The 26,056-nt window shown below is 41.8% G+C and overlaps 1 protein-coding gene across 2 annotated transcripts in view; it reads right to left on the bottom strand.

Moving 5' to 3' along the window:
• Window positions 1–26,056, bottom strand: part of Nsf (N-ethylmaleimide sensitive factor, vesicle fusing ATPase) — a 145,288-nt gene that overhangs the window by 88,399 nt on the left and 30,833 nt on the right. For both annotated transcript variants that reach the window (XM_028882667.2, XM_028882668.2), the window contains exons 5-7: window positions 7,725–7,891; window positions 3,812–3,919; window positions 2,821–2,896 (exon numbers count right to left, since the gene is read on the bottom strand). In XM_028882667.2, the coding sequence (XP_028738500.1) occupies window positions 2,821–2,896; window positions 3,812–3,919; window positions 7,725–7,891 (351 nt within the window). The remainder of the gene's footprint in view (window positions 1–2,820; window positions 2,897–3,811; window positions 3,920–7,724; window positions 7,892–26,056) is intronic.

The raw sequence follows: 26,056 nt of genomic DNA, 5'->3' as shown, positions 1-26,056 counted from the left end.
GGTGTTCTGTAAAGGGGACAGCACACACTTGGTGGATTTTGCCTAAGCGAAAAAGTAGACCGAGCTTACACTACTTTCATCTGCTCTCCATTCATGGTCAGTAACAAACTTCCGCAACACATCTAACATGCTGATGCCTAGTATTTGTAATCAGTCACGGATCCGTTTCATTAATTTTTTCACAATTAACTTAGTGACATGAGGAAACAACCATCATTCAGTTAGATTTGTAAATTCCACCAGCTCCAGAAACGTCCGCTCATGACGAGCACTCGCTCACAGCTCCTGTGCGTATATATGAGATATGTAATCTGCCCAGGTAGTAGAGCTAAACGCGTAGTTGTGTGGATAACTAATTACTCCTAACCTAGAATCTATACTAGTTAATCAGAGCTCTAAAAACTCATAAAACAAAATTGTTAGTTGATGTCAAAGTGCACACATCTCACAACAGTCAACACTATGCTAGACAAGTAACAATGCTGCACAGCTCTACACGAAAAAAACTAGACTCATGTGAAGAGTCACACTCAAGAATGCTAGATTTAATTGGTAGGAGTTTGCACTGTAAGTATCATTAGGGGATACTCATTTCATCGCTATGTCTGGAGATCACAGTAACAAGATGAGCTTAGCACACTTTGAAACTACCTCTCATAAGTACTTGAAAAAACATCTCTTATGAAGTTAGAATTGGATTAAGATCTTATAACAGATACACAAATAAAAATACAATTCTGAAGATCTTAATAATATTCAGAGTTTCATCTCCTTCTCACTCACCTAAGAGTTTAACATCATCATTAGAAGATCAAAAAATGCTTATACATCTAAACAAAAAAAGAAATTAATTACTGAGTGGCATGAGTGAATACACCTAACTTGTGCCGACAACTGTAGTTGTCTCAGCATGAACTACAATGTGAAGCTAAAGATTTTCACTCTATCACTCAACATGCATTATAGTGGCCACATATATGCAAAGTCTACATGCATAGAAAATATCATACATAAAAAATTTCAGAGTCTTTAATGTCCTTCTGGTGTAGATATATGCCATGAACATACATAAAAGATCCAGACTATATTTACAAGGGTCAAGACAATTCTGCCCTGGGACGGTCTCATAACATGCTTAAACAATTAACTGATCAGACAAATGAGTTATTACACCAGCCAAAGGTTTATAAAATCGCATCTATATATCCCAGTTCCATCTGTCCATAGATCTTCTGTCATTATAAAAAATTACAATGACATCCTTCATAAAATTGGGATATATGTGGGTGTTAAATCATATTTTAGAGATATATTTAAAATCCTTGAAAAATGTTAAACAAAACAAAAAAAAAAGCAAATTAGGGCGTACTTGGCTGGTGAATTAAGGCACTTGTGCCGGACAAACCTGAGTTTGATCCCCATCTTCACAACAGTGAAGGAACGTTTCCTCTATCCTCCACACATGTTCCATGTCACACGTTGCCAAACACATATAGCCACACAGTAACTACATTAAGGTACATTATTAACAATAATATAAAAATAAAATCAAATGTAGAATGTGGGCTGTGTTTTAGGCATGGTGGCATATGCCTCGATCTAGATGCCAGAGCAGTAGGAGCAGTTACAAGTTCAAGGCATTGTCTGGGCTGGAGAGACGGCTCAGCTGTTAAGACCATTTACTGCTCTTGCAGAGGACCTGGGTTCGGTTCCAGCCTCATGCGAAGGCTCATAACACTGTAACTCCAGTTCAAGGGGATCTGATGCCATCCTCTGGCCTCACGTCCACTGTACCTCACTGTACAGACCACACACGAACTAATAACATTAAGACAAAGAAAGGCGTTTGCTAAAAGGTAAAGAACAGCAACAGAGCCTGGAGTAAATTACTGATTAAAAAAAACAAACCCACATTTAAACAAGTAACTTTGGACACGACTGTTGCACCCAATGAAACACTTCTCTGTTCTCTTGGGACAGACTTGAACTATTATGTCAACCATAAATTCAGTTAGCACATCATCTTTTAAATGAGTTGCTGTCTTGGAGATTAAACTGCATCACTTTAGCCTATCAAGTAAGCCTAATAAAGAGACCAAATCTGCACCCTCATCACTCGATCACTTGAAACGGCGATGGTATTTCATTTATACAGCAGTTAGCTGAGGGCTTGACCAGCGCTGAAGGTCACAAACGATAATGAATTTCGGAGGAGGTGTCAGAGATGGAGACTCGACTCACAGAGAACAACTCTTTTTTTTTTTTTTTTTTGGGAGCTGAGGACCGAACCCAGTGGCCTTCTGCTTGCTAGGCAAGCACTTTACCACTGAGCTAAGTCCCCAACCCCACACAGAACACTCTTGTAGTGTGGATCCGCTGAATAAGACCCTGGACAGAGAAAAGCCGTAATGGAAAACTTGGTGAGACCGAGGGAAATTTACACTTGGGCACAGCAACCAATCCATGTGCCTTGCCAGCTTTGGAAACTTTGGTATGACGTTCACACCAGGGGAAAGTGGGAAAGACCGCAGGGATCCTCTGAGCTTCTTCTACAAATTTTGTGAGCCTAAAATTATCTCAGAATCTCAAAACTAAGAAATGTCATCGTTCTTTTTAATCATTTTGACACGGCTAGAAAAAGAAATCCAAAAGTGCCGTAACGATGTACCCCTCACAGTCTCGGTCAGCACATCTGACAGCACAAATGCCCGGATTCGGGGATAAGCTCCAGGGAGGGGTCCCTCTTCTTGCCCACCAGTCATATGTAACATCAGAGACATCTCAGCTTCATGTGTAGTTTTCTAAAACTGTAAATCTTACCAATAAGGTTGAGCGATGAATTTTCTGCTTTTTCAAATGCAACTTGACTGTTTCCAACAACCAGTCCTACTTCAATCTGCAGAGAAAGACGATAATGATGTGGGCAACAGACACTTCAAATGCTAGGATAAATACGGGCAGAAGAAGATGCGTACTCTCTGCTGCATGAGTCTAGTGTGGATATCACTGTATCTCCTCTACTCGCGTTTCTGTTGTGTACATCTCATAGAGTTCCGTAAATTCAAAATTAGAATGACTAGAGTACAAATAAACTAAGGATCCCAATCAGAGGCTGGAGAAAGACAGAGGTTCAAAGAGAGGAAATGTCCGAACCTGGGCGCAGGTTGAAGGTTGTGGCCGAAGTGAGAACGCTCCCGGAAAGTGATTCCATTGCACATTGCGGCCTTACCACTCCCTGTCCGACTCCAGCGGCTATCCAACGCTGAAGGCAAGCGTCTAGGCCAAGACACAAATCGATATTCCATTTTAATCTATTGAATTTGATTTTTGTGCATCCCCTCGGTGATAGCCGGCCAGTTGTGAGCTGTGTAGAGACCAAGCAGCTGACCTTGTGTGATAATAGACTAAGTACCTATAAAGAGCGTACCCATCTGATCCCAAGTGGCTCTGCAGTTAGGCATGTTTTAATTTCTATTTCAGTAGCAATGATCACTAGAGCCAAAAGTGAGGCCTTAGTCCAGTGGTTCTCAACCTGGGGGGTCCCATAGCAGATACTTACCATTCCTAACAGTAGCGAAATTTCAGTTAGGAAGTAGCAATGAAATAATGTTATAGTTTGGGGTCACCACAACATGAGGAACTGTATCAGAGGGGGCAGCATCAGGAAGGTTGAGAGCCACTGAGCTAGTAGCTCAGAGGGAAGAATGTACAATATGAAGAACTTCTGCACCAGGAGAATAGCCAGAAACGTAGCAGCCTGCGCAAGTCACATCAGGAAGATTCCCCAGGAAGAGACTAGAATAAAGCTTACCTTCTGCCGTTTACCTGACGCAGGCTCTCCCTTCAGGATGCTAGGGTCCATGGCTTCAATGTCCTTCACCAGTAATCCAAAGAGCTTATCGTTGAAGCTAAAGACAAGCTGTGGAGAGAAGACGTAATGGCAGGAAAGTTACCTCACGCCACCACGGGCTTCTTGTCACATCACCGAAACTCCAAAGGTGAAACCCAGTTTTCTTTTGAATCCTCCTCTCAGTTTCTGCTCCTCAGTCACACCACTCACAGACCCAAAGGACAGGAAAAGGAAGCCATGTGCATTCGTACAACGGGAGGTGACACAATCAACACTCAAACACCTTCGGGAAACCGCTGGTAAGAAAGCTGAGCTCTGGTGTTCTCTGCTGACCTCCACGGTGCCAGGCCCACGCGGTACAGGGACCCACGTGTAACAAAACACTCACATGCATAAAATGTAGCTTTAACACTGTTTATGAGGAGCTGGGTGGTAGTGGTGCACGCCTTTAATCCCAGCGCTTGGGAGGCAGAGGCAGGCGGATCTCTGTGAGTTCAAGAGCCTGGTTCTACAGAGCGAGATCCAGGAAAGCCCAGGCTTACATAGAGAAACCCTGTCTCCAAACAACAAAAAAAAAAAAAAAAAAAAACAAGCAAGCATTGATCTAGAAAGAGGTTGAGCACCAGAGCTGAGGCCCAGTAAATGATAGTGCCAGGTCAAGCTCGGGTCTGTAATTCTAAGTCAGCCCTTCCTATAAATAATACAAAACACCTGCCACAAGTGTGGGCAGCTTTGAAAGCTCAATCATTCATTACCAAGTACCTGCAGAGTGCCTTCTATGTGCTGAGGTGACTCTGTCACCACTACTGCAAAGAACGGGGACTTGGTTGGGGTCAGAAGGGTTTTTTTCCTCGGTTTTCTCAAGTATTTTCTTTCATAGTGTTATTGACATCTACATGTTATTGGATTTTAAATTATTATAAACATCAGAGAATTTCTTAAGTTGGTATCTTAAGATACCAAAGCTAAAATCAAAGGTTAAAATTCATAACCTGAATACAAATATACTCAAAATACCTAGGAAGATAGCACAGCCCAAAACAAAACAAAACAAACAAAAAAACCCTGACAGTGGACAGTAGTCAACATCTAGACAGTTAGGTGGAGTCCAAGAGTGTTCTAGAGCAGCTAACCCAAACAGCGGTGGCTTGAGCACAGCGGCGGTTTCTTCCGTCTGTCTTAACTAGAAAGTTCGGCAGCAGCAGGAACTATGTGTACTCTGTGCCCCATGGACCTGCCATGCCTAAAATACTTGTTCCACTCATCTTTATGTCCCCAGCTGTGCATCCGTGGGCACAAGATTAACCTTCTCTGGACCTAAAACTTCTCGTTTGGAAGTGAGACAAGTAAATCTAAGGTTCATTCTAATTCCAATGTTTTCTTCTTTTAGGGGTTTTTTGTTTGTTTGATTTTTGTTCATTTGCCTTTTTTTTTTTTTTTTTTTTGAGACCAGGTCTCACTATGTAGCTCTGGCTGGCCTTGAACTAAGAGATCTTCTTGCTTCTGCCTTCTGAGTGCTGGGGTTAAAGGTGTGTGACACTATGCCCAGCTAATTATAATGCTTTCATTAAAAAACATTGTATTTTGTTCCTGTAACTCAGGTTCTGCCTGCAAAAGTCTGATACTATAATATATGAATACTCTGGACTGCTATCCTTCCATATTTATCAGGGAAAAAGTGAAATAAAAGTAACAACACTCATTCACCTCTTGCCTTTTTCTGCTCTCCCTCCTCGGCTATCTCCCAAGACAGAGACCTCAGGGCAGTCTAGGTATATCGGTAGCCATGGCAGTGCTGGCAGCCAGCAACCCCGAGACTTTGCTCCCAGGATCCCACTATTTACTTTTGAGGACCCAAAGAGTTTATGTTTATATGGAATGTGTCTACTGAGATTTACCATACTAGAGATTAGAAGAAAAAAATTAATGTATCAGCCGGACGGTGGTGGCGCACACCTTTAGTCCCAGCACTCTGGAGGCAGAGCCAGGCGGATCTCTGTGAGTTTGAGGCCAGCCTGGGCTACAGAGTGAGATCCAGGACAGGCACCAAAACTACGCAGAGAAACCCTGTCTCAAAAAACCCAAAAACAAAACAAAATAGTGTATCCATTTAAAATAAAATCACTTTCTAAAACAAAAAACTGCAAGGGCAAAAAGTGGTGCTGCCCCATTTTTGCAGATCTCTTTCCTGTCCGGCTTACTGGAGACAGCCGGGTGATTCCGTCTGCTTTGGCAGTCAGGCTGCTGTGCTAACACATACTAAGTCTTCGCTGCAGAACCGCACCAAACTCACACAACAGAGGGGCAGAAAGATGGCAAACAACAGAGTCCATTATAAAAGCCGCTTTGACTTTGAAACTCCTCTGAGAAGGACTTGCCCACACAGGTCTCCCAACAACACCTGAGATTGTTGCTATGGAGCTGTGATATGAGAAAGGAGTGCAGAATAACGGAGAAAGACACAAAGGCAGGTGTGGTGGCTCAGGCCGGTTAGCTCAGCACTTGGGTGGTTGAAGCTGTTGGCTTGAGTTGAGGGTCAGCCTGGGCTACATAGGAAGAGCCCTGTTTTCAAAACACAAAATTACAAATAAGACAAATATAACAGTAAGGGCAAAAGAGCTGCAATTATTTATTTACCTGTATAAAGAATGTATGAATTCACACTTTCTTTTTTTTATTGTTTTAGACAGGATCTCATGGAACCCTGGCTGGCCTCAAACTCACTGTGTAACTGAGGATGACCTTGAACTCCTGATCCTCCTGCCTCTACTGCCCAAGAGCTGGGATTACAGACATACACCATCACGCCTGGCTTTAAGTGGTGCTAGGGCTAGTGACAGAGCCCAGGGCTTCATGCATGCTGTGCCGCACTCTAACAACTGAGCACACTTTGTGGTTAAAAGAATGTTTCTCCTAGATTAATCAGCTGATATTAACGGAAGCATAAAAAGAGGCAACACTGGTGGATGTTCCCAGCGAGAGGCTAAGTAAGCTTCAGGGTCTCTATAATGAACTTGGTAATAGATGCACATAGCTGTCTTAGAAATCCCGAGAAGTCCACCTCCTACCAAAAGTTAAGACATACTATATGTGTGCATGTCGACGTGTGTGCAGGTGTGCATGCATGTGCGTGTGGAGGCCAGAGGTCAACTTCAAGTATTGTTCCTCATTGCTCTCCATCTTGTCTTTCTTACCTGGTCAGGGTCTCTCACTGACAAGGCTGGCCGGCCAGGGGCCTCCAGGGATGCTCTGCCCCTGCCTCCCCAGGGTGGGATTACAAACAAGTAGGTTCATCCCATCACTCCAGCTTTTTGCCTGGGTCTATGCTAGAGGTCAAGCTCAGTTCTTCAGGCTTGCTTAGCAGGCACTTTACTGACCGAGCAATCTCCTCAGGCCCAAGTGCTGCTCTTCTACAGACACGCACCAGTGGCACAGGAAGATATCCCACAAACAAATCTCAGGTCCCACAGCAAGAAAAGAAAAGAAAAAAAAAATCAGACCATATCTCTACCGTATTCCCAAATTTGCAGGAAGAAAAGCTGTTGTGACTCTCTGTGACATCTTAACACAATTTAAAAGATTTTTTTTAAATTTATGTCTATGTGCACGTGTGCCACACACAGGGACCTTGGATGCCAGAAGGAGCAGTAGCACTGGAGCTGGAGTTACGTGTAGCTGTGAGTTGTCTGAAATGGGTGCTGGGAACTGAACTCGGATCTGCAGAAGAACAGCCAGTGCTCTTAATTGCTGAGCCATCTTTCCGGCTCCTAAAGCTGTGAGAAGGCTTTTCTGAACAGACTCCTATTGGTTCAGGAAACTCACTCCTCAATTTCCTATGAAAAGTTCCCCATTTGGATGCCTATAATGTATCTACCTGCTGCCCCACGGAGAAGGCCTGGTTGTTGAACTGCTGGATAAATTCTGCCGCCATCTTGTCTGTGTCGTAGGGGTTGGAGTCGATGTTCTTTTTCTGCAGAAAGTCGATCTCGATGGTCATTGTGCCGATGCACTGCTTGGCTTTGTCGAACGAGTACAAGGCGACTAGGAGGAAAAGGAGCATTCTTTAAGAACCACAGGAACACCAAAAGCTTAGGTCTCTAGTTACAAAGAGCCCAACATGAGGGAATACAGCAGCATCTGACCAAGAGGGAGCTCCAGGCGGGCTTCCCTGGAGGAACACACAAGCACAGACTTGAAAATCAAGAGTCAGACATTTCCTTACTCACCTGAGTTAAGAAGAAAATATTAAACGACACTCTCCCTCACCTTTGACCCCTCATCCCTCTTCACAGTCCCTGCACCTCCCTCCTCCTCATTTAACAGAGGACAAAGTGACAGTATGGGTGGCCTCCGTGGAGTTGGCGCAGCATGTGGTTACCAAAGATGAGTTTTGTTTGATCTAAGAACATGCTACCGTGAGAGAGGTGGGAAGATTCCTTGCCCTAAGAAAGTTAAGAGGCAGTGGGGAAAAAAAGGGGGGATGGCGGTTTTCAGAAACAATGTTTCCAGGGGTTATTTCCTGTAATGTAAGTTCTAACTTACACTTCTCTGTAACGTTGCAAGTGTGTTTACTGAGCACCCGCCGTATCCAGGTGTGATGATGATACTTTGTTTGAGCTCTAACAAATAAAGCTTGCCTGAAGATCAGAGTGTGGAGCTAAGCAACTAGTTAACCATAGAGGCCAGGCAATGGTGGTGCAAGCCTTTAATCCCAGCGCTTGGAGGACAGAGGCAGATGGATCTCTGTGAGTTCAAGGCCACCCTGGGCTACACAAGACTGATCCAGTCTAAAAGAGAAACAGAGCCAGACAGTGGTGGCACACACCTTTAATCCCAGCACTAGGGAGGTAGAGACAGAAAGTGATATGGCTGGGTGGAGAGAGGAAGTGATAAGGCAGGGTGCAGACAGGAGTTTGCTCCTTTTTGGTCTGAGGAATTGGTAGAAGTCTTGCTAGTGGATGGCTGCTCTGCTTCCCTGATCTTTAAGCACTTACCCCGATATTAAGACCAGTTAGGATTCATGCTACATCAAGGAGCGGTAGCCATATGCCTCCAATCCACAAGACAAGCATATATATAGCTTGAGTAGGAAAATTCCTACTTAAGCCTTGGGAAGAGTTTTAAATTGGCTTTTAGACTATAATGTCATGACTTAAACATTAAAGAACTACATGTAATTGTATATTATGTAACAACTATTCAGCCCTAAATGCTTAACTGCACAACACAAAGTTGATATATCATATTGGTAGAAATGGGTATTAAAAGACAATTTCTCAATGATACATAATTGTGAGGAAGCATGTTCAGAGGGAAAAAGGCTGATTTTTAAAACAGCTTGTGTTTATTAATATGTTCTGGTTTCTAAACAAACTTTTAAAGCAAAAGATATTCCACTACGGCGTCTGATACTGGGAGCACCAGAAACAGCAGAAAAGCTGCCCAGGGAAGTCCAGAGAAACTTCTGCATTTGACTTCCCCCAAGAGGGCGACTCGTTCATGTCCAGTGAGTAAGAGCCCAGCCCTGCTCTTCAGTGGGGCTAATGCATGTGTAATTCCTCCTCGTGTCCCCTGAAGGCCCGTTCTAGAGTGCACTGATGGCCCCTGAGAACACAGTGGACGTGCTCTTAAGCAGCGGCCTCTGAGCTGACTTGGCTGCACCCCGCTACAACACACCTGTCTATGCCTTCCCAATGCCCAGAGTCTGCAGGTCCCCGGCCCGAGAGCTGTGCACACCATGGGTTAGCCATGCTCTCTCTCTAATCTCTTTATGTTAGTTATGCTTGGTAGAGTAATTATACAATATGATTAAATAGTTAAAATATGAAATTCTGACATTCTACTTTGAGAGCCAAAGTTACATTTTAAGTTTTAATTACTATGCTATAGAGATCCATGAAACAAAAATGCCTCTGATCTGCAAGCTCCTTGCCCAAGAACAAATAGTTCCAAATGCCAGAGGCTATTATTTATGGGAGATAACAAGTCACATGTTTTCAATCCCCTAAACAAGTTTGTTTGACCCATCTGCACTGGATGTGCTTGATCACATGTGGGCAGGAGTATGTTAGGATATATGCATGCCCCTGATTGGATCTGATGGGAAATGCAATGAATTGTGGGTTTTCCTTCTTAAGCCCTTGCCATATTTGATTCTAGGCCATTTCCCAGGCACCTGAGCTTAGACTTGGCCAGAGCCCATCCACCTGGCCAATATTTCATTAAAGCTTGCTTCAAATTTGGCTTTAAACTGTGGTAGCGATCTTATTCTCAGCTGGTGGGATTAACATTTTCTGGAGGCCCCATCGAGATTCAGACCACCCACCCAAATTCTAAAGCTGGAACTTCACTCAGGAACTCTGGGGCTGAAGGGCCACTTCAGGAGGCATATGCCTTGAAATGTTCCAAGGCTGCAAGGTTTCATGCTGAGAAGTGCAGCAAGCATCTATAGAGGCCTCCTGGTGAGTCATAATCTGGTTCTGTTTTGTGGGATCCCTGTCTGGGATATGGAGGGGTTTCTATGAGACCCCAATATTCTCCTGGGCATATTGAGACATCTTGCACCCATCTGGTTCTGGTTGGAAAGTTTCATTTCCAGGAGAAAGTTTTGTTTGTCTTGCTGGAAAGTTTTTTCTATTTCTTGAGAAAGTTGTAAATGCTTGTTTTGTTGGGAAGTTTTGTCTCTCTGAGTTTTCTTATGGTCTGTAAATTTTATTGCATTGTTTGTCTTGTTGAAAAGTTTTGTCTGTTTCCCATGAAAATTGTGTCTCCCTTTTTTGTTGGAAAGTTTTATCTGTGTTTTCTGGTGTATCCATAAGTTTTGTTTCAAGCATGAAGCTGAAACAGAAATGATTTGGATATTTTTGCTGTTCCTGTTGCCGAGAGCAGCCAGTCATCACCACTGCTATGGCTGCATTTATGGCCAGGGCTCAGAATATATCTCTGGTCACTGGATTCAGGTTAGTAGGAGTTCGGATGTCTTTACAGTGTGGATAACATTTCAATTGTTTTGTGTTGTTCTATTTCATTTGAAATCTGGCTCTAGAGTTGGATCATGGCTCATCTTTCACTAGACCCGGGCATGTTTGAAAGTTTCCTCCCTGTCCTGTGTCAGTCTGAGTCCCTGACACAGTGACAGGGGAGAGACAGCGAAGCAGGACAGACAAAGAGTTAGACTTGGCTTATGTGAACATTCTGTTCCTTGAGATCTGTAAGTTATTTGTTGAATATGGTTAAAAATCTGTAAAATCCTGGGGGGGAAAAGTTAAAACTAGTAACACTGGAAGTTGATAGTTAAAAATCTGTGCATGGATAATTTTAAAGGAACCATGTGGCATGATTCCATTTTGTGATATAAGCAAAATATGGATTGCCACCATCTTTGGGCAGCCATGTGTCTGGCAGTCATCTTCACTAGGGTTGGAGAGGACAGATGTCATGTGATTTCACCACCATCTTCATTAAAGGTGACCACGAGAGTGAGCCTACCAAGGAGACAACAACAGGTCTCCAAGAAATTTTGGATTAGGATTGATTTTTGTATGATAATTCCTGTACTGTCCTGAAAACAAGGTTTATGAAAGATAGAATTTAAAAACAACGTTTGTTTAATAAGGTATTGAAGCTGCACGTCTATGCTTTTATATGCAAGAATGTACCTTTCCCTGGCAGCTACACTTTGTAATTTAAGAGTCACCCAGGTGATAATGGTTTTAAAGACATGAAGGAATCATGGGGAAATGCTGAGGTTTGCAAATGTGTGGCAGGGCTAGGGTTCCTAAAGAGAGCTCAGTTGCAATAGTGGACCTTGGCAGTTTTGGAAATGCTGGTGCCATGTGATACCATGCGTCACCAGAAGCACCAGCCACAATGAAATGGAACAGGCTGAGATGTATAAGGCAGGCTATGCATAGAGGGTAGGCCAAAGAGGTGATCCAAGCCTCTGGAAAAACCCAAAAGGATTGTGAATGAATCCCAGATATTGAGCTTTGAACTGCACTATTGGAGTTTGGTTTTGCCTTCTGCAGTTTGTGGCTATGCCTTGTTTTTTCCCTCCTGAGGTAAAAATAAACAAACAAACAAATAAATAAATAAAATAAAAATTTAAAAAGGGACTTTATTTTCGATATTGTGGGAACACACAGTTGAGAATTTTTTTTTAACACCTTTTTTTAGTTTCTTGAGATAGAGTTTCTCTGTGTAACTGCTGTGGCTGTCCTGGAACTCACTTTGTAGACCAGGATGGCCTTGCACTCATGGAGATCTGCCTGTCTCTGCCTCATGAGAGCTGGGATTATAGGCATGCCCCACCACCACCTGGTCAGTTGAGGGATTTTTAGAGTTTTAAGGAAAGTTAAAAAACTGGATTAAAAAATAGTTATCTATTTTTATGTGCAGTGGTGTTTTTGGTTGTGTAAGGGTATCCAGTCCCCTGGAACTGTAGTTACAGACAGTTGTGAGCCACCATATGGGTGCTGGGAATTGAACCTGGGTCCTCTGGAAGAACAGTCAGTTGTGGTGATATATTGTGTCCCCAATATATTGTGCATCCTAATAAAGCTTATCTGAGGATCAGAGGGAAAAGCCTGCCACTATATTAAACATAGAAGTCACGCAATGGTAGCACATGCCTTTAATCCTAGCATTCAGGAGGCAAAGATCCATTTGGATCTCTGTGAGTTCAAGACCACACTGGAGAACAGAGCCAGGCATGGTGACACATGCTTTTAATCTCAGCACTAACCATAGAGGTCTGGAGTTCTGTAGACAGATAGGAAGTGATGTAGCTGGGTGGAGAGAGGAAGTGAGATGCAGAACAGAAAGGTATATAGGTGTGGGTATACAGGAAGTAGGTCTCTTTGGCTGAGGATTTCCAAGTGGTAAGAACTTGGCTGGCTTCTTTCTGCTTTTCTGATCTCTCAGTTTTTTACCCCAATATCTGGCTCTGGGTTTTTTATTAATAAGACCATTTAGCAATTCGTCTTACAGTCGGTGTTCTTAACCACTGAGCCATGTCTCCAACCACTTACACACATAAAAACTGGATTTTTTTTTTAAGGAATAGCTTTTAAAATATTTAAATTTATAAGGCTATGGGACATTTTAAGTCTATAAAATGTTTTATATTATTAATATTTGAACTTAAAATAAATAAAAGATTAAAAATTAAGGCTACAGCTATGTGCGCCAAATACTAAAGACCAGAAATGGGGACATTCCCATCTTAAGATGCAGCAATACAATGAATGACCTAAGCAGTCCAGCAAAGAACTTGAAGGACCTTCTCAACCTCTAAGTCTGATCCCTCCGGGAGTTGAAAGACCTTTTTATGGAGTAGCCTGGGACCACCTGTTGGATGTTTGCAATAAGATTCATAACAGTGACAAAAATGCAGCCGTGAAATAGCAATGGGAATGATTTTGTGGTTGGGGGGTCACCACAACATGGGGAACTGTATTGAAGGGTTGAAGCAGTGGGAAAGTTGAGAACTGGCTCAGAGAATGTCTCTCCTTACCTAAGGTCTATTCATGCTTAAGCATGTCTTTGTCTAGCCTCCTTGTCTTTGCTAACTTTTTTAACTTTAAGCTATTGTGATAAACTGAGTCATATAAAAAAGTGTTATATTCTGAAGTGGTGTACTACAAAAGGATCAGGAAATTTCCTAGTCTCTCTGTGAGTTAAAAGGTTTATTTTGCTACTGAAGGAGTTTCAATTCAGAAATTAGTTTTTAAGGCTCAAACTTAACAGAGATAAAGCTATAAAGTCTTTTTCCCAAGGTCAGGCATTTAGACAAAAGCCCCCATTCCCTCAGGGGTTTGAAGAAAGTTCCTACTTGCTAAAAAGGGAGTCATTCTCCTTAACTCTGGCAAAAGGAAACTGTGGCCCTTCCTTAACACATGGCTGTGGTGCCTATTAACCTGTCAAGGGCAATGCTAGGCTCTAGGCTCCCCCAATCACTGCTCACAAGCCCTACCCCAGCAAGTCCTAGTCCTATGAAAGCTAATAAGTTATTGTAAACTGTTAAAGATAATTAAGAAAAACTGGACTATATTTAGTGCCCAACATGGGGCATGACCACACAGAAATCACATCAGTCAGCACCGCTGCAGTGGCCACCTGGGCCTCTCTGAGAGCCCTCACAACAGTTGGGGACTCCATAAAGTGGGCTCAACAATTTCCCAGAGCTGGGGCAGTAACTGCGGCTCCTGTCCATATCACACCAGCATGAGGCTAGACTCTCAGGGAACCAGGGGGGCAGAGCCACTGGGCAGAGGGCGTAGCTGCTGTGTGACAGTTTAAGCTTTGGCTCATGCTGTCAGAGAACACTACAGACTTGAGAAAGAAAGAGAGAAAAAAAAAAAAAAGCCAGGTCCAGGTCAAGAAAACCTTTGAACAGGTTACAATGTACTTGAAAAATGTTCTTAGGTGCTAAAGAAAGAAAAAAGAATGGGTATAGACAGTCATAAAACTAAATAAATAGTTTAAAAAAATAAAATCTTTAAAGAAAAAAAAAAGTAATATAAAATAAGCCACATAAGGATGGGAAGTATACAGGGCACCTAGATCCTGTATGCTGCTTTGTTGATTTTGAGCTGCTGAGAGACATTGGATTGTGGAAGGGACTGCTGAATTAAACCAGCATATATGCTTTAGAGATGTCTTAGCTCCAGAATGGAAGTTGGGAAATGTGTTGTGTTGTGGGAGATGTTCCTTTACACAAAGCTATGGATTCCTTCAAAATTAATAAAGATCAAATTTGACCAGGGAGACCTCCTGAGGATCTTAGCTGCAAACATGAGGGAGGAAGCCAGAAAAGACTACAGGACAGGTGACATGTACGCTGATCTCTTTACATGGGAACAGCTCTGAGACTGGATGAGACATGATAATCTTGTTGGCTACAGAGTCCTCAAAACAGTTTGGTTATATAGTCCAAATGGACGTATAAAGTTGACAGATGTCTTTTACCTGATCAAACATAAAACAAGTAATTTTTTTGTGCACACCACACATAAGGACCAGACATGAATAAAGACAAGTAGCCCAAATGATCCAGCTTCTCAGAATGCCTCAGTTACACTTTCCCCCAAAAATCTGTATCTAAAACAACTTCAAAGCTGCTAGCTGAGATGGTCCAGCCTCACAGACTACTCCAGCCAGGACTTCAGATAAGCTCAGCACTTTCCCATCACACAGAGACTGGACAAACACAACCAGCTCTCCCAGGACTGGACCATCATCCCATTCTAAGGGTCCCCTAGAGATGCTGTCACCCCCAGACAACAGGAAACAGTCCGGAGAACATGATGCTCACATTCCCAAGAGGTAGGATAGATGGCCTTTGGTCATTCAGTGGATGTTTGTCATTGTTTAGGGGGGTTTGGTTGCAAGTCGTTATTGATCATAGTCAGGGAGGAAACTAGACAAAGAAGCTTAGATTCAGGGATCTTTAAAAAAAAAAAAAAGTGGGATATTAGGAAAGGGTATGCCGGGCGGTGGTGGCGCACACCTTTAATCCCAGCACTCGGGAGGCAGAGCTAGGCGGATCTCTGTGAGTTCAAGGCCAGCCTGGGCTACCAAGTGAGTTCCAGGAAAAGCGCAAAACTACACAGAGAAACCCTGTCTGGAAAAAACAAAAAAACAAAAAAACAAAAAAAAGGAAAGGGTAGATTATTGAATCTACTTCAAAAATAAAAATGATAGGATAAAAGAGTAGATTATTAAATCTACTTTTAAACTAAAAGAACAACTACTAGTCTCAAACATTCCATATTGGTATGGATTTTTGTATATTGATACAAATTGAAGATTATTTTTGTTGTGAGATATATATATATATATATATATATATATATATATATATATGTCTACTATTATTTAAGGTATTGTCCCTATGCGGCTCATTTAAAAATATAAAGTATAATTAAGAAATACAGTTTAGTAGTTAGTCATCTATAATAATCAAATTTGTAGTCATGTTAGATATGTTTTCAAGGTTAAGCCTAGGTTAGCTCAGATATACTTAATAGATAATAGTCCTCAAACTTGTTAAAGATCTGATGAATATGGCTTTTAAAATATTTAATGGAAAAAGCTTACTATGACAGAGGTTTCCAGATCCTAGCAGTAACCTCAAAGTCTCCAAAGAAGATGATGGGGCACCCACCATGACATCTCTGCCTGGACTGTGGTAATAGTAACCATTGGGCAAAACTGCCCCAATGCAGCATCTGTTCCCAGGACCTGGCCCAAACTGTGGACAAGCAGGGCACTGAAGAGTTGATTGCCTCACTTTGCCTAGACAAAGTAAGGTTAGTCTCTCCCATGTTCCTCCTCCACAGAAAAGCCTTTCACCTTCTGGACCTGGAAGCTGAAGAGTGATACTGTCCTGGTACCTCTGCCCCCAATGCCATGGAGACCACAGGGGCCTGGGATGGCTACCTAGGTAATGGACTAGTCTCTGCCATTTTAATCAATACATAGGCCATTTGGATTACACTTCATGCTATAATTTATCCTTCTCAGATCTTTGATAGTAGTGATGGCTAGACTAACTATAGCTTTGTCAGCTTAGCAGCAGCAGACAACCAGGCTCTTACCCCAGGCTGCAGCCACCTTGTTATCTTATTTCATATGTAAAAATCAAGCCTTGCTTTTTCTAGAGCTACTAGGTCTCCTGTGGAGAAAAGGTAGACAGGTTTGCCTTGCTAACAGGCTTCATATTAAAGGATAAACATGTTTCAGGTATAACTTTCCACTAAAGAAACATGATCTGCAATGACTGTTCTCAGTAATAACTGCTTATGTCTCTGGTAAATGATTAGAAGGAAAGAAAAAATATTAAAGTCTATGTAAGTTCTGAGGATCTAAGATATATGAAGGTCTGAGGATGTAAAAGTTTAAGTAAGTTTTGAGGGTCTCAGAAAGTGATTTGAGATGTATAATTGCAAGTTGTAAAGGTGTAAGTAAATGATTTAAGGTATATGAAAATGGGAAATATTTCAGAATTCTTTCCCCTCTATGCTGTTGTTACACTAAGATTTCAAAAGTTCAGTTTTAAACTGGATCAGTGGAGTTCAGATAAGTTGGTAGAGCACTGACTACTTACTGTTCAGTGACAAGCTCAAGATTTTAAATTTCCTTTTGTTGTTTTCTAAATATAGACTTAAAGATGCTGCTCATCAGGCCAAAGACATCTCTGTCCAATCTATATCTAGCTCTCTAGACAGAGGGAAAATGTTTGTGCTTTTTTACCCAAATCTATAGCTATGGCTAGGACTCAAAGGTGTGAGTCTACTCCTGGTGTTTATAGACACCGGTTACCTGCTTTTTCTACAATATGGATTTAAGTATTGGTAATGCTAATATATCTAAAACTTTTATGTCTTTTTGTAAACTAAAAAAAAAAAATTCATGTAAGGTTCAGAGAATCGAGAACGTCATAAGACTTGGATTCACAGGTCAAAAGGACTCCAGAGAAGTACAGCCTAAATTCTCCCACCTGTCTATTCTCTCTTTCTCTCTTTCCTGGTCTTGGGGCTCCTCCCCTTTCTCTATACTAGAACTATGGGCCTGAAAGTTCCAAATGTAAGATTTTCCTTTAATTTCCTAAATTTTAACTTCTGTCACTAGTCTCAGCAGATTTCCACTTGGCTGACAGACATCTAAGCATCAGCTGCTGACTACAACACACTCCAAATGACCACAAGCCCTGAACTTGCTGAAAGCTGATGTGGACTAGTCCAGCCTATGTGGATGCTCCCTGTCTCTTCAGTTGGGTCAGCGAACCAGATGTTTCTGATGAATGTCCCATTGCCTGAATTCCCTCCTGGCCTTTGACTAGCATTCCAGCTTCCTGGGCCCTGACAACAATGTTCTAGTTTCAGCAGGAAGTAGTTACAAAAGAGAGTACACTGTCCTTTATCCCCAAACAGGCTGGGATGTTAGATCAAACGGAAACTCCCTGACATAGGGGACTATAGCTCCCTATAATGCCTACTGGCATACCAAGAAAGGTACCTGTTGAAACCAAATAGACCCAGATCTATCTACAGGTAGACTCGTTAGCTGAAATAGTTCTACAATAGGATAGGGCACTCAACCTGCTCTATGTAAAACAAAGAGGTTATTAAATAGCTTTAAGAGAAAATTGTTGTTTCTATATAAACTACTCAGGAATAATTAGAAATAATCTGGCTGTATTCAAAAAAATCATTGCAAAAATGGGGACCTGAGATGAAGTAAATAACTGGTCCCCATTTTCATTTCCAGGTCCCTTCTAGATAGTAACTCTGATGTCAACCATCACAGGGCCTTTGGCACATCTGGTTCTGCTAATTGCTGTTGGCTCTTACACCACAGCCTTAACTAAATAATAATTCCTGTCTGAGTACCATTAAGCTGATGTTTATTAGATCCCAATATAAACAGGTACCCATCACAGAGTCAAGGATTTAATTCAGGATACAACTCAAGGAGGGAACGTGAGAGCCAAAGTTACATTTTAAGTTTTAATTGCTATGCCAGAGAGATCCATGAAACAAAAAAAGGCCTCTGATCTGCAAGCCCCCTGCCCAAGGACAGATAGTTCCTGAAATGCTGGAGATCATTGTTTATGGGAGATAACAAGTGTCTTAGTTAGAGTTTACTATGGCTGTGAAGAAACACCATGACCACAGCAACTCTTATAAAGGAAACATTTGAGGGGGCTTGTTTACAGCTCAGAGGTTCAGTCCATCATGGCAGGGAGCATGGCAGCATGTAGGCAGGCATAGTGCTGGAGTAATAGCTGAGTGTCCTAAATCTTGCAGGCAATGGGAAGTCAACTGACTCACTTGGCAGTATCCTGAGTACATGAACCCTCAACTCTCACCCCCTACAGTGACATACTTCCTCTAACAAGGTCACACCCACTCTAACAAATCCACACCTCCTAATAGTGAGTGCCACTCCCTATGAGATTATGGGAATATGGGAACCAATTACATTCAAACTACAACAATGAGCCACATGTTTTCAATCCCCTAAACGAGTTTATTTGACTCATCTGCACTGGATATGCTTGATCATACATGGGTGGGAGAGACATAGACAGGAAATACATCAGGATATATGCATGCCCCTGATTGGACCGGATGGGAAATGCAATGAATTATGGGTTTTCCTTCTTTTTATTTTTTTCTGGTTTTTTGAGACAGGGCTTCTTAGTGTAGTTTTGGTGTCTGTCCTGGATCTCACTCTGTAGACCAGGCTGGCCTCAAACACACAGAGATCCACCTGGCTCTGCCTCCCGAGTGCTGGGATTAAAAGTGTGGATTAAAGCCTGGCTGGGTTTTCCTTCTTAAACCCTTGCCATACTTGATTCTGGGCCATTTCCCAGGAACCTGGATATGGACCTGGCCACAGCCCATCCACCTGGTCAGTATTTAATTAAAGCTTGTTTAAATTTGGCTTTAAACTGTGGTAGTGGTCTTATTCTCAATCAGTGGGATGAACACTACAATTGATGTTATAAAATAGTGGGAAACACTTTTAGTTTGCTCTTTAAAAAGAAAAATCAGCTAGGCATGAGCAAGAAAATTAGAAAAGATTATGGATGAAATATAGACAAAATCCAATAGAGGGACTGGAGTGATAGCTCAGTGACTAAGAACACTTATGCTCTTCCAGAAGACCCAGGTTCAATTCCCAGCATCCACATGTTAACTCACAACCATTTGTAATTCCAATTTCAAGAGATCTGATGCCTTCTTCTGGCCTTCACAAATATAAGACACACACATAGCATACAGACATACATGCAAGTAAACATCCATACATATCAAACAAACAAACAAATAAATAACTTTTTAAAATCTAGAAGTATTTAAACATTTTCTCCCACATGTTTCAAATGGTCTAAGTTCTCCTTGCATTTCAAAGAAACCCATTAAGAAATTATGACTGGAGCTGGAGACACGGCTCAGAGGGTTAAGAGCACTGGCAGCTCTTCCAGAGGTCCTGAGTTCAATTCCCAGCAACCACATGGCGGCTCATAGCCATCTACAATGGGATCTGATGCCTTCTCCTAGCATGCAGGTGGTGTACATGCAGACAGAACACCATATACATTAAATAAATCTTAAAAATTATTTTAAAAAAGAAGTTGTGACTGAAATTTATACATAAAAGACATACAGCACTCTAGTCCACAGACCAAAATTCCAAGAAAAGGCCTTTAAGCAGCCTTGCAATTGACTAGCTCCCTGCCCCAGTCCTGCCAAATATTTGTTTCTACAGTGCTCATAACAGGTGATAAAGGGGCTGGAGGGGGGACTAGGCTGCTAAGCAATCTGCTTTGAGTTCAATTCCCAACACCCATATCAGATGACTCACAACTCTGTAAATCCAGCTACAGGGGATCCAATGGTCTGGACACCGGCATCTTCTCTTTCATTTATGTACACACCCACACACTGACACATACACATAAACATTAAAAAATCTTTAAGTAATTTTTTTTTTTGGATTTTTTTCCCAGAAGATGGGGTGGAAAGAATAAAAGAGCCAGAGGACGTGGAGGTACACTGCAAAAGAACTTCTGGGCTAGCAAGGGAGTTCAGGAGGCAAAAATCCTCACAGCTAGGCCTGGCAACCTGAGTGCAATCCTTAGAACCCACAGGGTGGGAGAAAAGAACTGAACCACACTAGTTCTCCTCTGACTGCCAAATGCACACCATGACAAACACTTGTACAAATATTAAGTAAGGAAATGTTTTGTTTTGTTTTAAAAGGCATCTTCTGGACATGACATGGCTTTTGAACTCATGAGCACACCATTATCTGTTATCCACACAGACCTACATAAGCTTGGGCCCTTGAACCTTTCATCATGGAAGAGGGAAGGGTTCGCAGGGTCCCCACCCTTCTTGGAGGAACTCCGACAGTTCATGAGAGCTGGGGAAGAAATGTCACTTTGCTCCATGGTGTAGCCATGGGTAAGTTGTCCATGCTCCAGGAACAAACCTCCCACCCATGCTCATGCAAACAATCCTAAACAAACTCAGGTGCGCACGCGCACACACACACACCCCCCAGAACGAAGGTAGAAGACTTGCTGGGGAGAATGGTTTCAATGAAGAGAGGCATGAAAGGATAATGCGAGGGCAAGAATGACTAAACTTTATTATATACATGTATGAAAATGCCAAAGAAGAAAGATACACTCTTTAAGATTTCTCTATTACGTGTATAGTGTATGTGTGTGCATGTCAGTGCCCTCAGAGGCCGGAGGTGTCAGATCCTGGAGCTTGACTTATAGACAGTTGTGAGCAGGCTGAAGTGGGTCCTGGGAACCACATACAGGTCCTCTGCAAGAGCAATGAATTCTCTTAACTGCTGAGCCATATCTCTTGTCTCAAAAAATAAATCTTAAAAACATACAAAAAATAAAGCCAGGCAGTGGTGGTGGTATACACCTTTATCCCCAGAATTCGGGAGGCAGAGGCAGGCGAATCTCTGTGAGTTTGAGGCCAAGCTGATCTACAGAGGAAGTTCCAGGACAGTTAAGGCTACACAGAGAAACCCTGTCTTGAAGAAAAAAAATGCAAAAAATGGATTTTAACATTAATTTTGGACAAAAGGTGTTGTTCATTTATGAGTTACTCTGGTCCAATAGTAAGGAGTGAAACAGAGTCACTGTAAGACTTTGAAATGACTCATGGTTACTAAACACCCGACACTAAGACGTCAGTGGTTCATGAAGACGTTCTCTCCAAAAGAATTCTGAGTCTGTGTATGGACAGATCCAACTGGAATCTAAATAAATCATTTAATGTCTCTGTGCCTTCAGCTGTCACAGCTGTCACCAAGAAGACTGGATTGGGTAAGTTTTAACAATTAGTAAACTCCAATTCTAGGCTAAATTCACTTCATAGATTACAGCCACTCCAGTTGTGAACAAAGACTTTCTGTAATTCTTTGAATGAAATTGCTTGTGTAATTACATTTTTATACTTTGGCTTGACATCTTAAATGGGAGCAAATATATTTTAAATATTTTATAAACAAAATAACAGAGCCCCAGTAAGGGCTGGAAAATGTACTAAAGATGGAAGAATAAATTCAAGTTTCAGCCCAAAGTTTTAGAATACTCTCCTGCCTCGAGTTCTGATGTGTTGTTCCCTTGTCACATTTTGTAGCAATTGTAAGTCATAGTTATATGTTGAGTGACTTTTATAACCAAGAGAGATTCACTGCTTCCTATATAGTAAAATACTTGTAGTTTGAAACATTGTGAAAATAAACAAGTCGGTAATTCCATTAGAGGCATCTGTCCCGGGCACTCTTGAACATTTGTCCACAGAGAGATCTATAGGGAGACTCAGCTACAGCATGATGTGCAATGGCCAAACACTGAGAAACACTGATCAGTAGGAGAACAAGGAACAAGATGCAGTAAACTCATAACGTGGAACACTGTATAGCAATTTTATTAGAATAAAACTTGATCTAATTTAATAAAGATAGTCTCTAAAATACATATATGCACTATCTTTAACTTGAAAAATATGAATATGTATATTAAATGTCATCACTAAACTGTAATTACTAAACATTTTAATTTAAGGTCATGTTCCTTCTTATATAGCAAAAACCAAGCTGCTTCATTTCCCAAAGCTATGGTCAGCACCACGGACAGTGTCCTAGGAGGTCAGCACCATGGCCAGTCCCAAAGACTCAGGTGTCTGAAGGTTTTCAAAGAGAAGGTGCTGAATTTTTCAAAAAGATTGTACTAATCAAAGTGACTTTTACAAATGCTGGAGAGATGGTCCAGCAGTTCAGAGTACTGACTGCTCTTGCAGAGAACCTGCACATGCTGTCCCACAGTTGTTTGTAACTCCAGGTTCAGGGAAGTTGAATTACATTTGATAAAATATGACACTGTCAGACAGAAAGAAGACACATTAGGTGATCCTTCCAGAAAACACTCTCACACTAAAATGACTGATTTACCTATAAAGTCTCACAGCCAGGACTCCCACCTCAGAACCCCTGAATCACCTTTCTCCAAAGCACACCTGAATCACCACTGACACTGACGAGCAGTTCCTACCTTTAGAACCACACCATTCACATCAGCCAAACCCCAGTCCATGCTTCACACAGCTGCCCACCTGCCTTAGTCTGGATCAATCACTTGACTTACTGTTTGACCCACATAGTCTCCCTGATTCACCTCTCTAAAGAGCTGACTCTCAGGTGGGGGGGGGGCATACACCTTTAATGGCATCACTTGAGGCAGAGGCAGGTGGATCTCTGTGAGTTGGATCTCTGTCTACAAGGGCTGTCTCAAAAAAACCAAAAAGATCTGATTCTAGACAAGAAACCATTTGTGGTAGAAGGAAACTGTTTTGTAACATGATGTCAGCCATAAAATATATTTTTAGCCCACCAAAGTTTACAATCTACTGTCTTAGTTACTGTTCTATTGCTGTGATAGGGCACCATGGCAAAGACAACCTATAACAGAAAGCATTTTATTTGGGGGCTCACAGTTCTGGGTTAGAGTCCATGGCATCATGGCAGGGGGCATGGCAGCAGGCAGGCAGGCATGGCACTGGAGCAATAACAGAGCTTACGCCCTGGTCCATAAACACAAGGCAGAGAGAAAGGTAACTGGGAATGGCATGGGCTTTTAAAACCTCAAAGCTAGCCCCCAGTGACACACCTTCTCCAACAAGGCCACACCTCTTAATCCTTCTCAAACAGTTCACCAACTGAGGATCAAGCATTCAAATACATGAGCCTATGGGGGCCACTGACATCCAGACTACCACATATACCTTTTCAAACAGGAAACAATTATATTAAATTATATATTTAAATTATATAGTTATATATATAATTTCATATTATGTTAATTAATCATAATATGAAATTATATAAAACATTATATTAAGTTTAAGGGCTGGAAAGACAGCTCAGAGGTTAAGGCAAATACCTGGGTTTAGTTCCTAGCATCCACACAGGGCAGTTCACTATTGCTTGGAACTCCAGTTCCAAGGGCATCCAATGCCCTTGGCCTCTGAAGGCACTAGCATGCATGTAGGTGAACATATACTCACAAAGTCATGTAGACACACACATACACAAAAAATAAGTGTTTATGAAGTTAAATTTAAAAACATTCTTGTACTTCTATTTCAACAAATAAATGTAACAAAACTAGAAGCTGGTCCCACATTCAAACGCACCCTTGTTATTTCACCAAGTACTTGCTTTCTTTCTGCTGAACAGGGAACCCTGGCTTCACGCGCTGACCTACTTCGCTTTGGTGCCAACTCCTCCCAGCTCGGCGTGATGCTTCAGGTGAAGAGGTGATAGTTAAGGGAATCACTTATGTCAGTGTTTCCCAAAATGCTCCTGAGAAGAACCACTTAAAGGTGACTGTCAAAAACAGACACATGAATCCCCCAAGAACCTGTGAAACTGTTTTTAAAAAAGAAACCTTCCAGGCAATCCTTTTAGGCTAGTCTGGAAAGCACTGACTTTGCATTCCTCTCCATCCAATTCTAAACTAAGCCCCTTCTTTTCATCCCATTTTTCTCATCTCTCTTATTGATTCCACAATAACTAAAGAGCTGAATAAAGGTAACCGAAATGCTTACCTTCCCTCCATCTCAGGAAAAAAGGAAGTTGTGTTTCTAGGCAAACACTCCCACTGGGATTCTCCCACAGTCCTTTGCTGTCACTCTGCTGAGAGAGATGACCAGCGTGCTACCACTTAGCCAACTTCTCTCAAATGCTATCTTCTTTGATCCACTTTAAAGCTACTAAATCTGAGAATATCCTCAAAAGTGCTGGGCTGACAGATAACAGTGGCCCCATGATAGCAATGAGGAGGACAATCATACCACACAGTCCCCAGTCACAGAACACCATGAAAACCGAATTACTTGAAAAGAGAGATGAGTATACAGAGCTCCCACTGTGGAAAGGGGGGAGCAGAAAAGGAGGGTGGGAGGGATGACCACAGATAAAACCCAGGCAAAAACATCCCCCCAAAGATAAATACAGCACCAAGTGACAGTAAAGCAAAGATTTGGAATTCAGCTAGGCATGGTGGTACATGATTTTAATCCCAGCATTCAGAAGGCAAAAACAAGAGGATCTCTGTGAGTTTGAGGCCAGCCTAGTCTACATAGAGAATTCCAGCCAGCAAGGGTTATATAGTGAGACTGTCTCAGGACAGACAGACAAACAGAGAGACAGACAGGGGACATGGCAGTCTACAGCTCCAGATACAGAGAAATTACTTGAAAGTAAGTAATACTAGAGGTAGCAACATCAATCTTTTTTCCTTTTTTAAAAAATATTTTGGTTTTGAGCCTAGCCTTTAACAGCTGAACCATTTCTCCAGCCCAAATGTTTTCTTATTTTAATTTTAATGTGCATATAGGTATTTTGCCTTTATGTATGCCCATGCATCAATGCATACAGGGCTCTTGGGAGCCAGAAGAGGGCATCAGATTCCCCTGGGACTGGGATTACAGAGGGTTGTGAGCCTCTGTTTAGGTACTGTGAACTAAACCTGGGTCCTCTGAAAGAGTAGTCTGTGCTCTTAACCACTGAGCCATCTCTTCAGCCCCAACATCAATTACTTTGAAGGATCAGATAAAGAAAGGCTGGTGCTTTGAGAAATGTGGCAGTGGAGAAAAAAGGACAGTTAAAGGGGCTGGAAAGATAAGAGCACTGGCTGCTCTTCCAGAGGACCTGGGTTCAATACCCAGCCCCCACATGGCAGCTCACCGCTGTCTGTAACTCCAGCTCCAGAGGGTCTGACATTCTCACACAGACATACATGCAGGCAAGACACCAGTATATATAAAATAAAAACAAATATAATCTTTTTTTTTTAAAAAGGTAATTAGAAAAGAAAATTAAGGATCATATAAAACCAACAAAGAAACAGGCCATGTCAACCAACCTTTCCCTTCCACCTCAAAAGTTATCCACAGTGAAGATTGTACTTCTCCATAGTAACAGAAAAGAATGCTCCTAGACCAATAATATTACCCATAAACCATGAGAAAGACACTTGCTTTCAAAATCACTATAAAAAGAAAACAACATATAATAAAACACCACATTTTAATTGTCTTCCCCCAAACATCCATGAAATAGAAAACAAAACAAAAACACACATCATAATTTAAATCATCTATC

This window comes from Peromyscus leucopus, chromosome 8b (genome assembly GCF_004664715.2).
Source record: "Peromyscus leucopus breed LL Stock chromosome 8b, UCI_PerLeu_2.1, whole genome shotgun sequence".
Lineage (NCBI taxonomy): Eukaryota > Metazoa > Chordata > Mammalia > Rodentia > Cricetidae > Peromyscus > Peromyscus leucopus.
This window is presented reverse-complemented; position numbering and strand designations above follow the sequence as displayed.